Genomic DNA, 21049 nt, shown 5'->3' with positions numbered 1-21049 from the left:
AGAAAATCCAGGTCTTTCCCTCAGAACACGTGGTGACATTTCCCAGATCTATGGAAAGCTCTTGGAAAACACCTGGTGACCTCACAACAGCCTGGGATCATTGCTCATCCCACAACCACACCACCCTTCTCCACTGGCTAAAGAGCTTTTTATGTGCCTGAATTCATATCTCCACATGTTTAAATCTCTGCAGGGCTCGGGAGCTGGCTGTGAGAAACAGGGATTATTAATATTCCGTCAGTGCCCAGAAGGTCTCTGACTATGAGGCAACCAAAGCTGGTGTGGTGTCTGTAGATTATCTGCCCTTGTTGGCTGGCCCTGGCCACCAGGACCTCAATGACCTCAAGTTTCCTGCCAGAACAGGAGCAGTGGAGTCAATCTCAGCAAATCCTTTCTGGCAAACCAAAGATGAACCGAAATAATTGCAATTTGAAATGAAGAAATGGCAAAATTTGTGGTTTATGTAAAGCAGAGGAGTTGGATTTTTCTTTTTTTTTTTTTTTGGGGATGGCTTCTCAAGGGTGCTGAGGTTAGAGGCACGGGCCCAAGTTACTGGGAGTCAAACCAGGGTGTGAGCCATGTGAACAGCCATGTGAACGTTCTTCCCCCCTGGTGAATATGAACCACCTCGTGTTTATTGCAGGGAAAGAGCATTCACACGGGCAGTTACCACAGAAAAACTGGCATCTGATGAGTTCACACCCTACCTTACCTCCTGGTAATTTGTTCAGGTGCCCATCCCCTAAGGTGCCATTCCCAAAGTGAAGGTGGAGGACGCAATGTCCCCTTAATGCTCAGAGTCAGCAACTCCGTGGTTATGGCACCAACCCATGGCATGGGAAAATGAGCTTCACCAGCTTCCTCTGCTCCTTCTCAGCAGGGTTTTGATCCCAAATCTCAGCAGCACACCATAACCAGCAGATTACACCATTCCCCAGAACAACCAAATCAATTATTCACATGGATTGAGGCTTGGCCAAGGCTGGGGATTCAGCCAGGAGCCTGTGGAGCTCCCAGCTCCTATCCCAGCTGGATTTTGTGAGCTCTGAAGGATACCAAAGCTCTGCAATTCTGCCTTTGCATGCCCCAAAACCCCATCCAGCTCCAAGCCAAGTTTTGCTGCTCGTTGTCAGATACGTACAAGCCTTAACTGGGCTCCTTCTCTGCCCTGCACTGGGATGGGGGAGATGGGACTGAGATATGCCTGTAATTTCCATATATTATTACTCTGTGTGTCCCTGATAGCAGGGATAATAACGTGCTGTGCATCAGCCCAGCACAGGAAAACTCTCCCTGCTCCCAGGCTTCACCTCAACCCCTGTAACCCAGCCAGTGCCCAAAATGAACGGAAAATGAACAGAAGTGCCCCGGTATTTAAGGACAAACACAAAGCAAACGTGGCACTTTCCTGGCCCAGAATCAAAGGTTGAAGCAACTGGAAGGATCAAGACCTAAAGGAGCTCAAAGTCTTAAGACACGAGACAAAGGAATTGCTCCAAAGCAGAACTTTCCTGGCCCAGAATCAAGGAATGAAGCAACTTGTAGGATCCTGAAGGATCTCAGAGTCCAAGGCATGAGACAAATAGGCTGTCCCAGAGTTTGTTACAGTCAAAGGAAGATTTTCCATGACTTCCAACTGCCTTTGAAGCAGAAGGCAAAGCTAAGAAGAGGGATATGTGATCTACCTATCTATGCACATACATATAATAATATTTATATATTTAACTACCTTCTTTCACAATAAATGCTTTTTCTCCCCACAGAACTCTCCCAGAAGAGGTTCAACCTTCTGGACTTTTCTAGGACACATCACTGGGAGCTGTCAGCACCAATCCACCAAGAAAGAAGTGAGTGGCACACAGCTGTGGCTGGGAACCACAGACCTCCAAAGCATAGGAGTCCTTCACTCTCCTTAAACCTGACGAGGAGGTTCCTCCTCTTCATCCCTTCCTTCTCTTCATCCCTTCCTCAGCCACACAGAGCAGTGAGGAGATTCCTGGTATGGCCCATTCCTCTCATAAATCACATCTCAGGAAGGATGGAGGGAAGGGAAGGAAAAAGAAAGGAAAGGGAAAGGGAAAGGGAAAGGGAAAGGGAAAGGGAAAGGGAAAGGGAAAGGGAAAGGGAAAGGGAAAGGGAAAGGGAAAGGGAAAGGGAAAGGGAAAGGGAAAGGAACCCTCTGATGATCAGAGGATTGGAGCAACCGTCCTACAAAGATTGTTCATCCTGGAGAACTGGGAATATCTCATTGTGGCCTTACAGTAAGTAAAGGGGGCTTATAAAAAAGAGGGAGAGGGATTTTTTAATTGGGAAGACAGGGAATGGACAACAAAACCAGTTTTAACTAAATGAGAAGAGATTTAAATGAGATGTTAGGAAGAAGTTCTTTACTCAGAGGGTGGTGAAGCACTGGATCAGCTTGTGGATGGCCCATCCTTGGAAGTGTCCAAGGCCAGGCTGGATGGGGCCCTGAGGCACCTGAAGCACTGAATGACATCCCTGCCCATCACAGGGGGCTGGAGCTGGGTGACCTCAAAGGTCCCTTCCAACCCAAACTATTCTGTGCTCTGTCATTCTGTGAAACAGGGTGAATTGAAGAAAACAAAAAGGAGAACAAGGAATTATTCTGTGGGCACTGAAATGGGTGAGCACTGACTGCTCTGTCTGGATTTAGGATGTTCAGGGAGCATGGATGCACACACACACGTCCTCACACCCTCCAGCCCCTGGCAGGACACTGCTCACGTTTCCACCCCATTTCACTGCCCATTTTGGTGAGATTTGTGGGTATCTAACGTTTCTCAGAACCTCTGCCAAATGAAGCTCACGGGGCCAAGAGGTTTAAATGTCATTATGGGGACAAAGAGGCAGCAGGATTGCTCAAGCCTGGGATCATGTAGAAACCAGTTCTGAGAGATGGATTAGGGCAGAAGTGGATCTGAAACCTTTCCACGAGCCCCTCCTTGCCCCCAGCCTGGATCCCTCTCCAGGGCCTGAAGGAGCCCTTTGCACAAGCAATTACAGCTTTTACTGCATAAAAAACACATTGCAAAGACCTGAATTTCACAAAAAAAGGGTCAACGTGGCTGAAAATTACACAAATTACACCTGAGATGTCTCTGTCTATTCTTTCCTAAGAAAGAATTATTATTTTCCTAATAATAAAGTCTAACTCAGCACAGTAATGCCCAAGGCTGAGTTCATGCCTAACTTAGCACCCAGACAGATTTAAAACCTGTGCAAAGACCTGGAGTTCACAACACTTCCCTCATTCCTCCATTACATTGATGCCACTGTGTTCTTCTGGCTTCAAAGAAAATCCCAGCACCTTTCCTGACATCTCTAAGATCAAGGAAATTGGAGATAAACCCAACTCTTCCTCATCCACAGGAACAGAAACAGTCTGGGAATTCCAGGAGCAGACAGCACAAGGGTATGAATAAATCTGTGCAGATCTTATCAGCAGGGTCAGCAGAACCATGAAAACGTGAGGCTCAGAAGGCAGCAGGAGCTGGTGAGTCCAGCTGCAGGGATTTTGGGATCAGAACCATGGTTGGGTTGGAGGCTGCTCCCTGTCAAGGTGCCTCTACCTTGACACAAGAATTCCCCTCAAAAAGCCCTTCTGAGAAATGGGATTTTTGCTCTTCTACACCTGTGGAACTTCAAGTGAAGAGGTTTTTTTAGGGTGATTTTGTCACTAAAGATTCACACTGAGGAGTCCTCCAATGGAAACATCTCTTTTAAGCATTCCACATGTCTATGTAGAACATAAAATGCCCAGATGCAAGTTCACAAGAATTCCCTTCAAAAACCCTGTCCTGGCTCTTATCCTCACCCAAAAATGACTGGGTTTTTTTTTAAACAGTGACTCAAAGGAGAGTCTGGCCCAGCTTCTCCTCCTGGCTCTGCTCAGTGAGCCCACACTGTCCCTTGGGTTGGGACATGAGCAGCTGCCCCTGTAGCAAACTCTCATTTTCTGATTCTCCTCTGACCAGGACACCCAGATGATTGTTGAGGCTTGAGAAGAAATATGGCCAGAGCTGCCAAGGATATGTTTTAGCTCCTGAATTGCCTCGTCCCCTGGTAAATCACAGAGATATTAGATAGTCAAGGTTTTGCAGGTTGGCCTGCCCTTTGGCATTGCCAAAATGGGCTCTTGCCAGCCAGAATCCAACAAGAGCCTGGTCTGCCCAATTCTGGAGCCTGTCTGCAGGACAGAATTCCTCAATTTATTCTGAGTGCCAGTGCTGGGGCAGCAGGAGCCACCAAGATACCCATGGCTGCAAATTTATAGCCTATACAAATACAATACAATATATATAACACAATAATATATACAATAAAGCCTATACAGCCTAGACAAATCCTGAATTAGTTTCTCAGTTAGAATTTGGAAATTTTCTGGCCAATTGCAGATCCAGTGGCTCTGTTAGGAAGCTGTGCTGGGAACAGCCTCTGTTAGGCTGAGCCTGACCCTTTCATCCACCAGGAAACCAGACTACACGTGAGTCAGCAGGACAAATCCTGAATTAGTTTCTCTGTTTGGAGAGCAGAGAATTTTCTCCAGAATTTTTGGAGGAAAGATAATTTTTTTGGAGAATTTTCTCCAGAAAATCTGGATATTTTCTGGCCAGTTGCAGATCTAGTGGCTCTGTTAGGAAGCTGTGCTGGAAACAGCCTATGTTAGGCTGGGCTTGACCCTTTCATTCACCAGGAGACTGAGATTACACGAGTCAGCAGGACAAATCCTGAATTAGTTTCTCTGTTAAAATCTGAAGATTTTCTGGCCAGTTGCAGTTTTAGTGGCTGTTAGGAAGCTGCGCTGGGAGCTGCTGTGTTAGGCTGAGCTTGACCCTTTCATTCACCAGCAGACCAGACTTCATGAGTCAGCAGGACAAATCCTGAATTATTTTCTCTGTTAAAATTTGGACACTCTTCTGGCCAATTGCAGTTTTATGGCTCTGTTAGGAAGCTGGAAACAGCCTGTGTTAGGCTGGGCCTGACCCTCTCATTCACCAGCAGACCAGACTACACATGAGTCAGCAGGACAAACGGACTCGATGCTCCTCCTCGGGATCACAGACTTCCCAATTGCCTGTGGGCAACTTACACCAAGGGTTTCAGTGGCCACGGAATTAGCACTGCCCTGTCTCATCCCCGATCTGCTGCTAATGTGCCTTATCTATTCCCTTTCAACCGGGCTGTTTGCCCCATCTGTCTGGGCCAGGTACTCTCCCAAGCCAAACCCAGTTCCCAGTTTTCTCCCAGTGCTCTCCTGCGAGTGACTCCGAGGTTTTGCAATCAATCCACTCATATCCATGAGCCATCCTGCTAGGAAAAAGCAGTGATGCACTAAGCTCCTTCCTTCCTTCCCCAGATGGTATTCCTGTTAGCAGTGACTCAGAGTGAGCTGAGCCCTCACATCCAGGACTTCTCCACAATTCTGATTGAGGCAGATTTAATCCAGCCTGGAGCACGTGAGGATGGATGAGGCGATTTCTGGATTTAACGGTGGTGGATGTGGTTACACCTATTTTTGCAAACCCACAGAGGGATGGAGCTCAGCTAACCCAAGGTGTTAGACAGCCAAATCTGTGCTGCTTAAAGCCTGTTCTCTCTGTGAGAGGGACTTAAACTTTCCCTACAGCCTCCTTGTGTGCAGAACAGATGCATTTTAGATAAAGCAGGGCTCATACTGATGATCCTGCAACTTTGAGAGCTGAGAAAACACATAAAAATAATGAAGATATGTGGCCAAAGAATGAGAGAAAGAGCCCCCTATTCTTTGTCTAAATATCTGAACTGTTACCACATATGACACCAGCAAGAGGTGTCAGAGGTTTTAGAGGTGTCAGCAATCTGTTAAGGCATCCTTCCTCATATTCCATCAATGTCCCATCTCCTTGAGCAGGGACCATCATTTTCACACCTGCCTGAAAACCTCTAGAAACTCACCAGTTTCAGTGCCCACAAAATAACTCCTTCTTCTGTTTATGGTTTTCTTCAATTCACCCTGTTTTTGTGCAAGCTCAAAATCAACACCCCATACAAAATCAGTACAATGGCACAGCATGACCTTTAGCCAATATTTTTTTATGGAAAACTCCCAGAGCAGCTACTTCAGATTTGGACCATCTCCTACCATATTTCACTGTAAGAAACACTCATACTGTAAGAATAAAAATACTCATACTGTAAGAATAAAAAATACTCATACTGAAAGAATAAAAATACTCATACTGTAAGAATAAAAAAATTGAAACAAAAATTAGAGAGCAATAAAAATAGCTCAGCCATGAGAGGAAATGAGCACTTCAAAAAAAGCAACAGAGCTCATCCACTTTTCCTCACGCTCAGGATGAGCTGAGGGTGTTCATGGACCAGTCTGCACCCCACTGGCAAGGGGCAGCTCAATAAAATCAGCTAATTGATCACTCTGCAGCAATGCCACTGATAAATCTGAGGTATAAAGCACAAATTATGTGTCCAAGCAGCCCCCAACTTCCCACCCAGCCTCTTGGGATGACACAACCACAGCCCTGCTAATGCTGCAGCAGAGCAGCTCTCAGGACATGGAGATTGAGCTGCCAGCTCTTTTCTGGATAGATTAAAAAATCAGCACAGTTTGGGAAAGGGGATGGGCTGGGCTGAGCTTCCCAATCCCTGAATCCTTCACTGTGGGAAAATCATAGAATATATCAATAGAAAATCATATCAGAAGGGTGGATGGGGCTCTGAAGCACCTGGGATGGTGGGAGGTGTCCCTGCCCATGGATGGGCTCCAAGTCCCTTCCAACCCAAACCACTCTGGGATTCTGGGATCCACAGAAGGGCCCTGCCCTCAGAGCCTTCAGGATGGCTCCTCACCACCCCAAATCCATGGGATCAGGATTTTGGGATGGTTCCCAGCCCTCCTGGCCAGGATCACTAATGCAGCTTGTTCCACAGCAAATTCATCTCCATGGCTGCTCCCAGAAATTGAAAGTTCACAAGAATTGCCTTCAAAAGCCTTTCTGAGAAATGGGATTTTTGCTCTTCTACACCTGTGGAGCTTCAGGTGAAGACTGTTCTTAGGGTAATTTTGTCACTAAAGATTCACATTGAAGGGTTCTCCAATGGAAATATCTCTTTTCACCATTCCCCATGTCTATGTAGAACATAAAATGCCCATATGCAAATTCACAAAAATTCCCTTCAAAAACCCTTCTGAAAGGTGGAATTTTTGCTCAGTTCCTCTACATCTGTGGAAAGCAACACCTGGACTTCAAGTGAAGAGTTTTTTAAAGGGAATTTGGTCACTAAAGATTCACATGGAAGGGTTCTCCAATGGAAAAATCCCCTTTCAGCATTCCACATGTCTGTGTAGAACAGAAGATGCCCATATGCAAATTCACAAAAATTCCCTTCAAAAACCCTTCAGAGATATGGGGTTTTTGCTCAATTCCTTTACACCTGTGGAAAGAAATTCCAAGACTTCAAGTGAAGAGCTTTTTTAAGGTAATTTTGCCACTAAAGATCACATTGAAGTGTCCTCCAATGGAAACATCCCCTTTCAGCATTCCACGTGTCTATGTAAAACATAAAATGCCCAGATGCTCCTGACTTTTAGGAGTGTTTCAAAGCCAAACCTGACCTGTGTAAAGGGAGATATCTTTGTCCCAATCATCCAGGATCCTCTTCCAGGCAATGGTTGGGAATCTGGGATGGGATGGGATGGGATGGGACTCACCTCACCCCAAAGCAAATGTCTGACAGGTGTCAGATGAGCTGGATCCATTCACTCACTCACCATTCACTAACTCTGAAGGAAACTTCACTGTAAAATATTCAGGAATATTCTCCCTCCACGAGGGATAGAAGCCAATCATAGATCTCCCAAAAAAATGCATTAACCAGATTTTTGTGTCTCCCAGTAAATTTTGCGCATCTTATCTGATGCCCAGTGGGACTCCCTGGACATTCAGTGAGTTTTAGATGGACTCCTCCCTATCCAGATTGTTCCATTCCTTCTCAGCTACAGCAGGCTCAGGGAAAAAAGGGAATTTCCCTTATGTCCCTCAGCCTGATGAGGATTCAGAGCTGTTTTCTGTCACAGCCCTGGCCAGCAACAGGCCCCATTGTTGTTCTCCTGGGGGCAGAGGGACAGGCTGAATGGAAGGCTTGGCAAGTGTTCAAGGAGCTCCATTCCTGCTTCCCACCCCTCTATTGGACATTGGAAATACCTCTATTAAACATTGGAACTATCTCTATCAGACATTGGAAATATCTCTGTGAGACATTGGAAATATCTCTATTAGAAATATCTCTATTAGACATTGGAAATATTTCTATTAGACATTGAAAATATATCTGTTAGACACTAGAAATATCTCTATTAGATATCGTAAATATCTCTATTAGACATTGGAAATATATCTGTTAGACATTTAAATATCTCTATTAGACATTGGAAATATGTCTATTAGATATTAGAAATATCTCTATTAAGATGTTGGAAATATCTCTAATAGATATCGGAAATATCTCTATCAGACATTGGAAATATCTCTATTAGACATTGGGAATATCTCTATTAGATATTAGAAATATCTCTATTAGACATTGCAAATATCTCTATTAAGATATTGGAAATATATCTATTAGACATTAGAAATATCTCTATTAGACATTGCAAATATCTTTATTAAACACTGGAAATATCTCTATCAGACATTGGAAATATCTTTATTAGACATTGGAAGTATCTCTATTAAAGATTGGAAATATCTCTGTTAAATATTAGAAATATCTCTATTAGACATTAGAAATATCTCTATTAAGATGTTGGAAATATCTCTATCAAGATGTTGGAAATATCTCTATCAGACACTGGAAATATCTCTAATAGATATTAGAAACATCTCTTAGACAATGGAAATATCTCCATTAGATATTAGAAATATGTCTATTAGATATTGGAAATATCTCTATTAGGCATTAGAAATATCTCTATTAGACATTGGAAATATCTCTATTGGACAAGGTGCACCCCTCTGGAGGCACAAGGAGCTCCTGCTTTGCTCAGAGAAATTTGGATTTGTCTCCCAGGCTCAGCTGCAGCAGAGATGGGCTCTGCCTTTTCTCCCTGCTCCACTTATGTTGGATAAAGCTGGCTGCCCTGGGTGTGCACAATTTTTGCCATAAAACTGCATCTTTGCCATAAAACTGCGTCTTCCAGCAGAAATGCAGAGAAAATACAAACCTGGAAAGGGAAGTTAAGAGGCATGGACTGGGAAAAGGTGGAAAGGGTTTGATTTCAGAGAACTGAGAGCAAAGCAAAGTCAGAGGAATTCTTGAAATGCACAAACATCTGTGGCTGTGTCCCTTTGCCAAGATAACTGTCAGGACAGGGAAACCACTTCAAATCTCTCCTTAAGAAGTTTTGAGATAAAGTTCTATCACAATCTGGAGGTAATGACTTGTGAGAGTGACTGGGGGACTCTGGATGTGCCCAAGAGCACGAGGAGATGCATTTGTTCTCTGGAGCGTCCTGGATTAAAGACAGGATTAAACATTTTACAGAGGAAGCTGCAAAACCCTCAAAAACCCGAAAATATTGAGAGCCTCAATATTTTAGAGAGGAAGCTGCTGAGGCTTTCAGCAGCTGGGCTGAGACAGGACAAAAGATGAATTTCCAGAGGAGAAGGGTGGTCTGGAGGTTTTCAGGACCAGCATGGATGTCATGAATGCTCCTGCACCCATTCCAATACACCAATGAGCACTGAAGAGATTATAAAATACAGAGAAATGATGGATAAAAAGTTAATTATGTGAATTCATGCCTGGCAATGGGAATGATGGATTTGAACAACTAGGAAATGGGCAAAGTGTGCAAAGACTTTTGGTTTTGGGTATATTCTGAGCAAAGCTGGATGATGTTGGTGAAGGTACCTCTGAGCTGGTCCCCTCAAGCTGGCACAGAGGATTTCACCAGCCAAGCTCCAGCAAACACCTGAGACAGGAATTGCACAAGAAAGTGCCCAGTTCTCCTCAAAGAAAGGAGCCAGGAGCCCCTGGCTTGGATGGGAATTGCAGCCATGGGGTGGGTGAAGTGAATTCCACCCCATGGTTTTGCCTGCAGATGGACACGGAGTGATGCTGAGATGCTCTGGGATGTCTCCAGATACTGCCAAGGAAGGAGCAGGTCACCAATGGATTGTGCACAACCCCTGCCAGGCCTCTGGGGATGCCCAGGATGTCACCCAGCCCCTCAACCTGGCATGGGCTCCTGGTGGGAACCTGGCCATGCCCATCTGTGCCATTCCAGGGAGGCCTGTTTAAACTGGGAACACTGGGAATCGTGCCTGGAGACCATTGGAAAGCTCCCAAACCTGTGATGAACCCCAGGGCAGGCTGGAAATGTGAGGGTCTGCCATGCCCTGAGCTCGAGGAACACCTGAGGCACTCCCTGAGCCTTCTCCAACTTTACACCTGTGGAAAGCAACTCCAAGACTTCAGGTGAAGGGTCCAACACACGTCTCCAACACACTTTGAGCCTACAGAACCCCATGGGAGAGGAGAAATGGCCCTCCCAGACACCTGGAACCCCTTGCACGGCAGGTGATGGAGAAGGGAACGAGCCACGTGCTCTGATGTGACTTTGCTGGCAAAACCTGAGAGTGCAAAGGTGCAAAAGGAGAAAAGAATTTCACGGCATGAAGGAATATCCACCTTGGGAAAGAGCAAGAGGCATCCCTGCTAATAATTACCACTGCTACCAATAATTTACCAATTTATCAATAATTTCCCTGCTAATAATTACCATGAATCCATGGAAGAATTACTGACTGGTTTGACACCAGGACAGAAACTGTGCTGAGCAGGAGACCAAAGGCACCTGGGACTCCTTTGATGGCCCAGTCTCTACAAATGCAAAGCTCCCTCTGGGCAGCAGCAGCAGCACCCAGATGGGAAGGGGGCTGTGAATATGCAGGTGACAAACCAGGAAGAGGGACAAACAGCACCTTTGTGATGCAGAACAGCCTCCCCTGGCTCCCAGGCTGCCTTTAAAGCCGTGCCCTATGTTAGGAGCTGAGAACAAGGCAGTTAATGCATCAGCTCTCCTTCCCTCCCCTTGGCTTTTGAGAGCTCCTGGAGAATTTGGAGTGAACTGATGGATTTTTAGAGGTTGTGCTAAGGCAACAGGAGTTAAATCCTGCCACTTTTAAAAGGATAAAAGGGAAAAGAGAATGGATGGCACAGGATGGATGGAAACAGCTGGCATGGACATTTTCATGAGTGTTTTTTCTGCAAGACCAACCCCAGACCTGATCCAGCAAAGCTCTGATGGATTCCCCATGGGAAGGCTCCTGCCTGGGTGCTCCTCCAGTTCCAGGCTTAGACCCCACTGAACCATCCAGGCTGTGTCTCTGGGTGGTGACAGCAAAGCAGAGATGGGTTTAGAGAGACCTTTTGGGATGGGGACAGTCCTGCTGCAGCCTTGGCTGGGCACGGGGAGGAGACCTGGCCAGGGCTTCTGTCCTGCCATTAAAGGCCCTTCCTTTCACAGAATCACAGAATTCCCAGAATGACCAGGTTGGAAGAGACCTTCATGGTCATCGAGTCCAACCCAGCCCCAACAGCTCAACCAAACCCTGGCACCCAGTGCCACATCCAGGCTTTGTTAAACACACCCAGGGATGGGGACTCCACCACCTCCCTGGGCAGCCATCCCAGAACTTTATCACTCTTTCTGTGAAAAACTTTTTCCTGATGTCCAACCTGTATTTCCCTTGGTGCAGCTTGAGGCTGTGTTTTCCCCATATTCCAGCAAGTTTAACCCCAGTTTAAACTGTCTGGGCAGAAATCACTGAGCTCCACACCACCAGAACTCTGTGGGTGCCTCTTCAGAGCCTTCTCCTTCCCAGCCATGATCTCCAGACCTCCCTCATCCTCGTCCCTTCTTCCCAGCCACACTGTTCATCCCCACAGGGACTCCCTGAGGAACCAGCATGACTCCAGCACTGCTCTGGGAAGGGAATCTCCCTGTGGATGGGGTGGGACCTGTCCATCCCTGCTGTAGGAGAGGCTGTCACCCCCAGGTGTGCTGCTCCCAGGGGCTCATCCTGGTTCAGAGCCTGCAGGATTCCCCTGGTGCTGGGTGCTGTCATTACCCCAACAAAGCCCTTTGGAATGCAGCTGGGCCCTTTGAATCAGCACTCGAGGAATCCTGAGCAAGGGCACAGCCCAGGGACAACTCCTCCTTGTCCCGGTGGGATTTTCCTGCCCTCCCGTGGGACATTCACATTCTCTGGAAAAATCCCTTTGCAGCCAGGATTTTTCTCCTGGGAAGCTGAGAAGCCTCAGAGAAAAAGAAAACAATTTTTATATCATTTGCTTCTCCTGTGTTTTGCTCCTTTGGAATGTGTTTGGAGATTGTTTACCCACAGGTGATTGTTTCATTGGATTCTGCTGTGAGTTGTTTTTACTCTTTGGCCAATCAGGGCCAAGCTGTGTCAGGACTCTGGAGGGAGTCACAAGGTTTTATTATTATCTTTTTAGCATTCTGAGTAAGTATCCTTTCTGTATTCTTTAGTATAGTTTATTATATTATAGTATTATAGCATATTATAGTATTAAATATATAGCATATTATAGCATTATATATATATAGTATATATAAACATATAATATATATATTATATATCTTTATATATATTATATATGTAATATTTTATATGTATTATATTTCTATATGATAAATAGTATTATAGTATAGTATTCTTTAATATAATATAGTTATATACTATGGTATAGTATATATAGCATTGTGTATAGTATATGTGCTATATATACTATATTATATATAAACATATAATATATATAGTATATTCTAGTATACTGTATACCTATATATAGTATATTATATATGCTATAATATATAGCATATTATATTATTTTATATATATCACATATATAAAAATAATATATATTCTATATATTTATAATATGTATATAATATATATAATATTTTATATAGATAGATAGATAGATAGTATTATAGTTTTGCATTCTTTAATATAATATAGCACCATTAAATAATAAATCAGCCTTCTGAGAACATGGAGTCAGAGTCATCATTCCTCCCTGCCATGGGGCACCCCACAAATACAACACTCCCACACATGCAAAGGACAAACATCTGCTCCTCATGAAGTCTAAGGTGGAATAATCCCCTCCTCCTGTGCTCGTGTTGAGCACCAGTGGTGCAGGGATTGGTGCAGGGGCTGCAGGAGCTGCATTGCTGCTGCATGGCTGGAGCTGGGTAGGAGGGAATTGGGATGGAAGCAGGAAAGGGATCCTGCAGGGTTGGGATGGAGGCACCAGGGAGTCAGCCTGACTTGCCCTGCTGCAATCAGCAAGCCTTGATTCTCAGAATCAATCAGAAATCCTTGATTTCCCTCTCTAGGAGACACCAGAGTAAAAATCAAGGCTCCTCCAGCCTTAATCTTTTAGAAGGAATCGTCAAAAAGTCTTTTTTTGGCCAACAGAAAGCAATGTGATTCCCATCCCTCAGTTCCAGCTACCTTGGTTGAAGATGTCTCCACTCACTGCAGGACCAGATGACCTTTAACAGGTTCCTTCCAACCCAAACTATTCCAAGCACTCAAAACCTTTCCATAGAGAATTCTCAGAGGTGTTCAAATGTCTGCAAAGGACAGGTTCCACCTCCAGGGTTACCTGGAAACAGGTGGGGAGCAAAAGGGTTCACTTTTCTTTATCTGAGTTAGGAAAGGCTTTTTATTGGATGCAATTCCTTCAGCCAATGCTTTGAATATTGAGCTGCTGGTTTTCAGGATAATTTCTCCAATAAAGTCCTCTTAAAATGGAAAGGAAAAATCAATTAATAATAGCAGAACAAGACAATTTGATAAAATGAGTCTGAAAGCTGAGCAGATGAGGGATTTGGGATTTTCTGTAGCACACTGGGCTCTCTGGGGAAATCCCAGCCCTCCCCATATTTCAAACAGGGACTTCTTGCTAAAACTTTACAAAACTTTCAGTTCCTGCTGAGAAAAAACCTCCTGGTGTGATCCTGGTTCAGTTATTAATCTCAACAGAACTGGACTATGCCAGGAAGAACACAAACACCACCAGAGTTCGTTTCTTCAGTCTCACCAGAAAAATGGAGATGGGAAATTATTTCCCTTTCCCTTTGCACACAGCATGGACAAGAACTGGTTTTTACCACTCAAATCTGCACAGAAATATCCCTGGACCCTTTTCCTTGTACCCCACTGGTGCTTGGGTGCAAAGCACCCATCCCAAATCCCAGCTGGTGTCTGAGAGGGGCCTAAACCATCACTCTGTGATTGATCTCTGCCTGGAAAACCAGGGCTGGCTCAGATGCTGCTGTCATGGAGATAACACAGGTACAAAAAGGCAACTCCAAGGTTTGGCACAGAGATGGATGCAGAGCAATTGCACTGCTCCACTTGTTGGAATCCAAAATTCAGGGAACTCTCAGAACTTTGGGCCTGGCAGGCAAAGCTTAGAATTAAACCCAGGATTTGATCTGAGAGCTTGGAAAAGGCTTCCAAATGGAGGTGCTAGAAATAAGAATGTGGATTTGTAGTTTAAAGCAGAGACAGAATAAGCTAAGTAGAAGAAAGATTAGAGTTTTAGAGTTTAAGATATAGAAAAAATAAGTGTAGTTACAAAGGTAACAAGAAGTTTTTGTAGGTTTGTATGTCATGACATGAGTGGCTAAGAAAGCTTACACTGTAGCACGGGTACATAAGATGAAATATTTAAAGATTGGACCAAAAGCAGAAATATCCTTGTTGGCAGTGATTTATTGGTCAATAACTCCTTAAAAAGACTTTAACTTCGGGTTTTGTGACCTTCTGAAACACGCAGTGAAGGTGTGAGCTGAGCTCAACCTTCCTGCCTTATGTAGAAGACAAGAAAAATAAATAAATTTTTTTTTCTTTTCATCATCAAACCCAACTGAGAGGTCCTGTCCATAACTCAGCCCAAATTCCCACATACCCTGATGGATTTTAACATCTCACCACGACCTGCTGCAGCAGGGGAGGAGACACAGGTGAATTCCAGCACCTCACCCCGGCCAATGGAGCAGAGGAGTGGGGAGATGCAATTCACACCTGGGAGCCGCAGAGACGGCAGCAGGAGCTGGGCTGGCCCTCAGTGACCTGCCAGGGCTCTGCCTCCCTCCTGGCCAAGGCAAGCAGGGATGGGGTTGGTTCTGCAGGGTTTGCAGCACACCAGGATTGGGTTTCTCCCTTTGAAATGGGAGCGGTTCCATCCACATTGAGGGGGACAAATCCCAGGAGAGAACAGAGAGCACCAGGCAGGAGCTCATCCCTGCATTGCTGCTGCTGTGGGGATGCCACAGTGTGGTGGTTCCAGTTCTCTGGGTCTGGATTGAAGGCACTTGAGATGTTATTTCATGCTCACACTCAGCTGTTTATTATTTCTTATCAGTAAAACAGTCTCACTGCTGGGAGTTCAGCAGCTTTTCATTAGAAGGCACAAAATGGCAACAATCTCTTGTTCCAAGGGCTTTTCAGACTAAACTATCCCATTAAGTATCAAGCTGTGCCAAGGAAGATACAGGCTAGAATTACAGAGGAAGTTTTTCACAGAAAGAGAGGTCAAATACTGGAATCATCTACCCAGAGAGATGGTGGAGTCACCATCCCTCGATGTGTTTAAAAAAAGACTGGATGTGGCACTTGGTGCCATGATCTAGTTGAGGTGTTAGAACATGGGTTGGACTCGATGATCCTAAAGGTCTCTTCCAACCTAGAAATTCTGTGATTCTGTGATTAAGAGCTGACACCTGGATTATTTTCCCTTTTAACCCAATAACTGATCCCACAGAGCTGCAATGGGCACTTTTCTGCCCAATTACAAAATGCCACCCAAACCCATGGAGAAGGAGGAAGAAGCAGCATGAAGAGGAAACCCAGGATGACACCCTGTGCCCTCCATCTTGCTGCCATCCACAACACACTAAAAACCCCAAAACCTCAATTTCTCACCCAGTGACACACCTACACTGCTCTCTATAATCTATTGCACACTTTTGTGGGTTCCAGTCTATCTTGAAGTCTGGGAAACTTTCTCCATGGATGAGGGTCAGAGTCAGTGCTGCCCTGGGGGTCAGGGCACCCCAGAGCAGACACAGAAATATTCCCACTGCCCTGGGTTTGCACAGCACAGAGCAGGGACAGGCTCAGGAGCTGCACTGAGCATTGCTGGGTGATGTCCCTGCTGTTGGCAGGGCCCCCTCGACCTCACAACTCCTGAATTTCAAAAAAAACCACCGAGGAAAGAGCTGCTGGATCCCTCTCCCCAGCCCTCACAGAAAGGGGATCCTGCAGCACATCACATCCTGCAGGGATGAGGAAATCCATGGAGCTGCTGGGGAACAAGAGCAAAGCCAGGGCACAGCAGGGAAATGTCTGCACACACATCCCCATCCTCCTGTTCCACTGGAACTCCTCTTCCCATCCCTGTCCAGGCACAGAATTTAACCCCACACACCCCCAAGCTGTTCACACCCAGCAGAAATGATGCCAGTTACCTTTTCCTACAGCAAAGGGGTCTCCCTGTACTTCCAGAGAGCCTTTTTTTTCTTTTTTTTCCCTTTTTTTTTAAGTTAGTGCTGTTCATTTTTTGATTTGTTAAAAAAAATATAATAATTAAAAAAAAAGAGATTGGAATGAGTGAAAGAAGGTTAAGGGAATTCTGAAGCAAAATTCTGGTATGATCTCCCCCAGGAGCGGCATCCTGGGCTGCAGGAGGATAAAATTCCCAGCATGGAAGCTCTGTGTTAAATTTTTATTGTATTTTTTTCCCCCCTTCTGAATCATTTCTGCCCACTGGCTGTGTTCAGACCAAGTCAGGCCACTTAGCACAAATTGAAAAATAAAATAAATAAAATAAATAAAATTAAAGGGTTTTATCCCCCCCATTCCATGTGGAGTCAGTCAAGCCAGTGCAAACCAACAGGAAAAAGTTTAAATTCTGCTCATGCTGCTCCTGTGACTCCCCCCAGGACAGGGAACAGGTTACATTTAATCCTCCCTTACCCAGGAATTTCACTTCAAAATTCCCTCAACCTTCCTTCCCCCATCCCAATCTCTTTTTTTAATATTCTCTTTTTTTTTTTTTTTTTAACAGACCAAAAAATGAACAGCACTAACATTAAAAAAAAGCAGCAAAACCCGAAAACCATCTGATTCTTACAGTTAATCTGGCCCCTGGGTGTGGGAGAGCCCAGGTTGAGCAGTTCAGTGCTGCACTGCTCTGGGGAAGGTCCTGTGGGGTTCCTGAGGCACAAAAAACCCCAAAACATCAATCCCAGCAGCAACCAGCCCCTCTCCTTGGATTATTGTTAAACCATTATTTCCAAAGCTTCTTCTATCCCAGTTTATACATGAATTATTGGCTGATTTTTTGATTTTTTAAGGAACTCACAGAGCCTCCCCTCCCACCCCCAGCATCATCAGGGAGGGATTTTTTCCATTTTCCTCCACTGAACCTTCCCCAAAGCTCCCAGGAATGTGGAAATCTGCTGGGTCTGGCTCCAACAGGTGCCCTGTGCCGTGCTGGGAGCAGCAATTGGAACAGCTCAGCCTAAAAATGAGTTCTGAGAGGGCAGACAGAGCTTACAACACCTGGCCCCCATGAGAAATTTACATTTTGGGACAACAATTTAGCAAAACTCGCAGGAAAATATAATTTCTCAGTCATTCCAATCCCTCCCTTTTTGCAGGGATTTTCTCCAAGTGTAAATATCCACAGGATGAGCTGATGCTTTAATTAGATTTAGTGGGGAGGGGGGCACAATTTGGGGCTGGTGAATGGCAGATTTTCTGCTCTAAACACTCAAAATCACCATGAGCTGATAGAGGGGAGATGCTTGGGGTGGGATGTGACCAGACTAAAAAAATTCCTGGTTGTCTCTTCCAAAATAAAAAGAGAAAAACAACAACCGAACAACAAGAAAACAGAAGGAGGAGCGGGACACAATGAAATGAAAATCAAATCAAGCAGCAGGGTGGATTTTGGTGAATTTGGGACCTGGCCTGGCAGAGAAGGAATTTGGGATGTGCATCCTGGACCACCTTGCAGACCCCAAACCCCACATCCCCATACTCATATCTCACTTGGGGATGAATAAAGAGGGAAAGGTTTGGGGATGAATAAAGAGGGAAATGTTGGGGATAAATGAAGAGGGAAATGTTGGGGATGAATAAAGAGGGAAATGTTGGAGATAAATGAAGAGGGGAAGGTTTGGGGATAAATGAAGAGGGAAAGGTTTGGGATGAATACAGAGGGAAAGGTTGGGGATGAATAAAGAGGGAAAGGTTGGGGACAAATCGAGAGGGAGAGGTTTGGGAGGGCGAGGGCAATTTGGGCAGCCAATGCAGCAGCTCCCGGCCTCTCCCGCGACTCCCCCAGCCCAATCCAGCCCCGCTTTGCATTTCCATGGCCCCAGGGGGGTTTGGCCTTGCGAAAGAACCGTCTGGGAGCACCGGGGAGGGACAGCGGGGAGAAACCAGCCCGGAGCCCGCGGTGTCACCGGGGAAAAGCCGCAGAGCCCGCGGTGTCACCGCCGCTGTCACACCTGAGGATGCCCCGCTCGGGTGGCACCTCCTGCCCCCATTCCCACAGCATTTCCCCATCAGTTTCCCGCAGCTCCATGGACCGAGGGGACGCAGGGGACAGGGGGGACACGGGGGACACAGAGGGGACAAGGGGGGCCGGGACCGCCGGGTGACAAGCGAATATTTATGTCGGTATTAGAGGAATGCGTTTCCTTCTCCAATCAGGAATGCGAGCAGAGTTTCTAATTATAAGTTAGATGGTGGCTGGCAATAAAAGATTGCTTTTTAATGACTCCCGTCCAGGTGCTCTCTCTCCTCTCGCTCTGCCTGTCTTCCCAAGCGCACATTTGCATTTTATTGCTGCTTTTTTTTTCTCTTTTTTTTTTTTTTTTTTTTTTTTTTTTTTCCCTCCCATCCCAACGAATTCCCTGCTTTCAGACATACCTGAAATAGTTGCAGAGGCTGCTGCCTTCACCACCCTCTCACCTCTGCACCGCCGGACAAGGGGGGGACCGCGCATCCCGCACCCGCGGATGGGGGGGAGCACGGATTAATTAATTAAAAATTAATTAATAACAGCACGGGGGTGATTTTTTTTTTGTCGTTTTTTAAGGGGGGGGTGTTTGGGAGCCCCCCGGCTGAGCCCGCGGAGCCTCCCTGCGTTAGGGCTTCCCCGAGCGAGCGCAATTAGCTGCGCGGGTAATTAGAGCCGATCGTGCGCCTACATGCCTTGCCCAGCACCATTTGCTTTTCGTGGGGGAGCGAGCGAGGTTTTTCTCTTAAAGGCGTAGGGTGCAGAGCGAGGGGAAAAAGGAGGAAAAGCGGCGAAACCCCCCCAAAAAACGAGGTGCGCATCCCCGCGCTGAGGGCGCGCGGGTTTTGCGCCGATTCTGCGCGGATTTTGCGCCGATTTTGTCTCCCCCAGCCCCGACTTTGCTGTGCCTTCCCCCAGCCCGGCTTGTGCAGCTTCACCTCCTTTTTCTTCCCCTTCCCCACCCCTATTTTTCTAATTTTTTTTTTTTTTAATTTACCCCTCACTATTCCTTAACGCGAAAGGAGGGGGGGGGGAATTAAAGCAAATAAAAGCAAATAAAAGGCACCCAAAAGTTTTGCCGCTTTCCCCCCCTTTCCTTCCACCTGACTAGCTCGAAATCACCTTGAAATGCTCATGTCAACTTCTATCATTATCTCTTTAATTCAGGCAGCGCCTTTTGTTCTTCACAGGAGAGGATCAAAGCGCTCAGAGAGGGGGAAAAAAAAAATAAAAACTTTCCGATCGCTCCCTCTCGCTCTCTCTCTTTTACAGTAGGAGAAGGAGAGATCAGGTATAACCCAGTCAAAATAAACAAAGTGAATGCATAAATAAAAGAGGTGAAATGCAGGTTCTAAGAACTTGCTGGCGCTGGAACAATCCCACCTCTTTAGCTGAGTGGCAACGAAAGGAGAATTTCAAGTCATCTTTAAGCGCAGGGGTTGCAGAGAAAGCAGAGGAGGGGAAAAAAATAAATGAAAATGAGCGAAAAAAAAAAAAAAAAAGAAGAAGAATAAAAACTTACCACCAGATTGGGTAACTTGACAGAGCCTGACTCAACCCACAAAGAAACAGGAAATATCCAAAAGAGGCCATTGATGAAAAGTTGTCTTTCTTTTTTTTTTTTTTTTTTGTTAACCAGAGTTGCCAAAAATCTTCCTTTCTTCTGAGGCAGGATGATTACTTTAATAATAATAATAATAATAATACACAATAATTTAAACCAAGGAAAAAAAAAAAAAAAAGTCAAATGAAGTGAACTCAACCCGACCAGGTAAATCCTCTCTTGCTTCCTTCTACTACTCTCAAGGAAAAAAAAAAAATCTCCGAGAGGTTAAAAAACTCTTCTCTCAGCCAAGACACTGAAGGCAAATATTAAAAAAAAAAAAAAAAAAAAAAAAAAAAAAAAAGAAAAAAAAAAAAAGTTTGAAGTAGCTCTCTTAAAAAGGACCCAATCAGCACTTATTGCCAAAGGGAGAATTCTGATGCTTTGGCTTGTTCTGTCAATCAGGAGCGTGAAGTCAGGAATGAGCTAATTGCGAGGAGATAGTGTTTTAATACTCATTAGGGGGCACGTTGGCCCACAAGCCAAGGGATAAAATGTAGTTTTAAAAAGGGGAAGGAAGATTTAGGGGGTTTAAATAGACAGGGGGGACCCCTGTGGATTTGGGTAGCTATAACAACCTGCCCGGATTTCACTCCCTGGGTCGAAGCTACTAAAATGCAAAAAAAAAAAAAAAAAAAAAAAGTGTGAAAGGTTTTTTTTTTTTCTCTTCTTCTTCTTTTAAAAATTAGTATTTTCTCAATTTTCTCCTCCTTGCCATTCTGTCTTCTTCTTCTTCTCAAAGCTCCATTTCCTCACGGGGACCCGATGGGATGCATTTGAAGCAAAACTTTC

The 21049-nt window shown here is 45.2% G+C and overlaps 1 protein-coding gene across 1 annotated transcript in view; it reads right to left on the bottom strand.

Moving 5' to 3' along the window:
* Nucleotides 1-20247, bottom strand: part of WNT3A (Wnt family member 3A) — a 97765-nt gene extending 77518 nt beyond the window's left edge. Inside the window, exon 1 of the mRNA XM_064703260.1 lies at nt 20177-20247. Coding sequence (XP_064559330.1) covers nt 20177-20247 — 71 coding nt within the window. The remainder of the gene's footprint in view (nt 1-20176) is intronic.
* Nucleotides 20248-21049: the final 802 nt, after the last annotated feature.

Source organism: Zonotrichia leucophrys, chromosome 2 (genome assembly GCF_028769735.1).
Source record: "Zonotrichia leucophrys gambelii isolate GWCS_2022_RI chromosome 2, RI_Zleu_2.0, whole genome shotgun sequence".
In the NCBI taxonomy this organism is placed as follows: domain Eukaryota; kingdom Metazoa; phylum Chordata; class Aves; order Passeriformes; family Passerellidae; genus Zonotrichia; species Zonotrichia leucophrys.
Note: the sequence above shows the minus strand (reverse complement) of the source record. Positions and strands in the feature narration are given on the sequence as shown.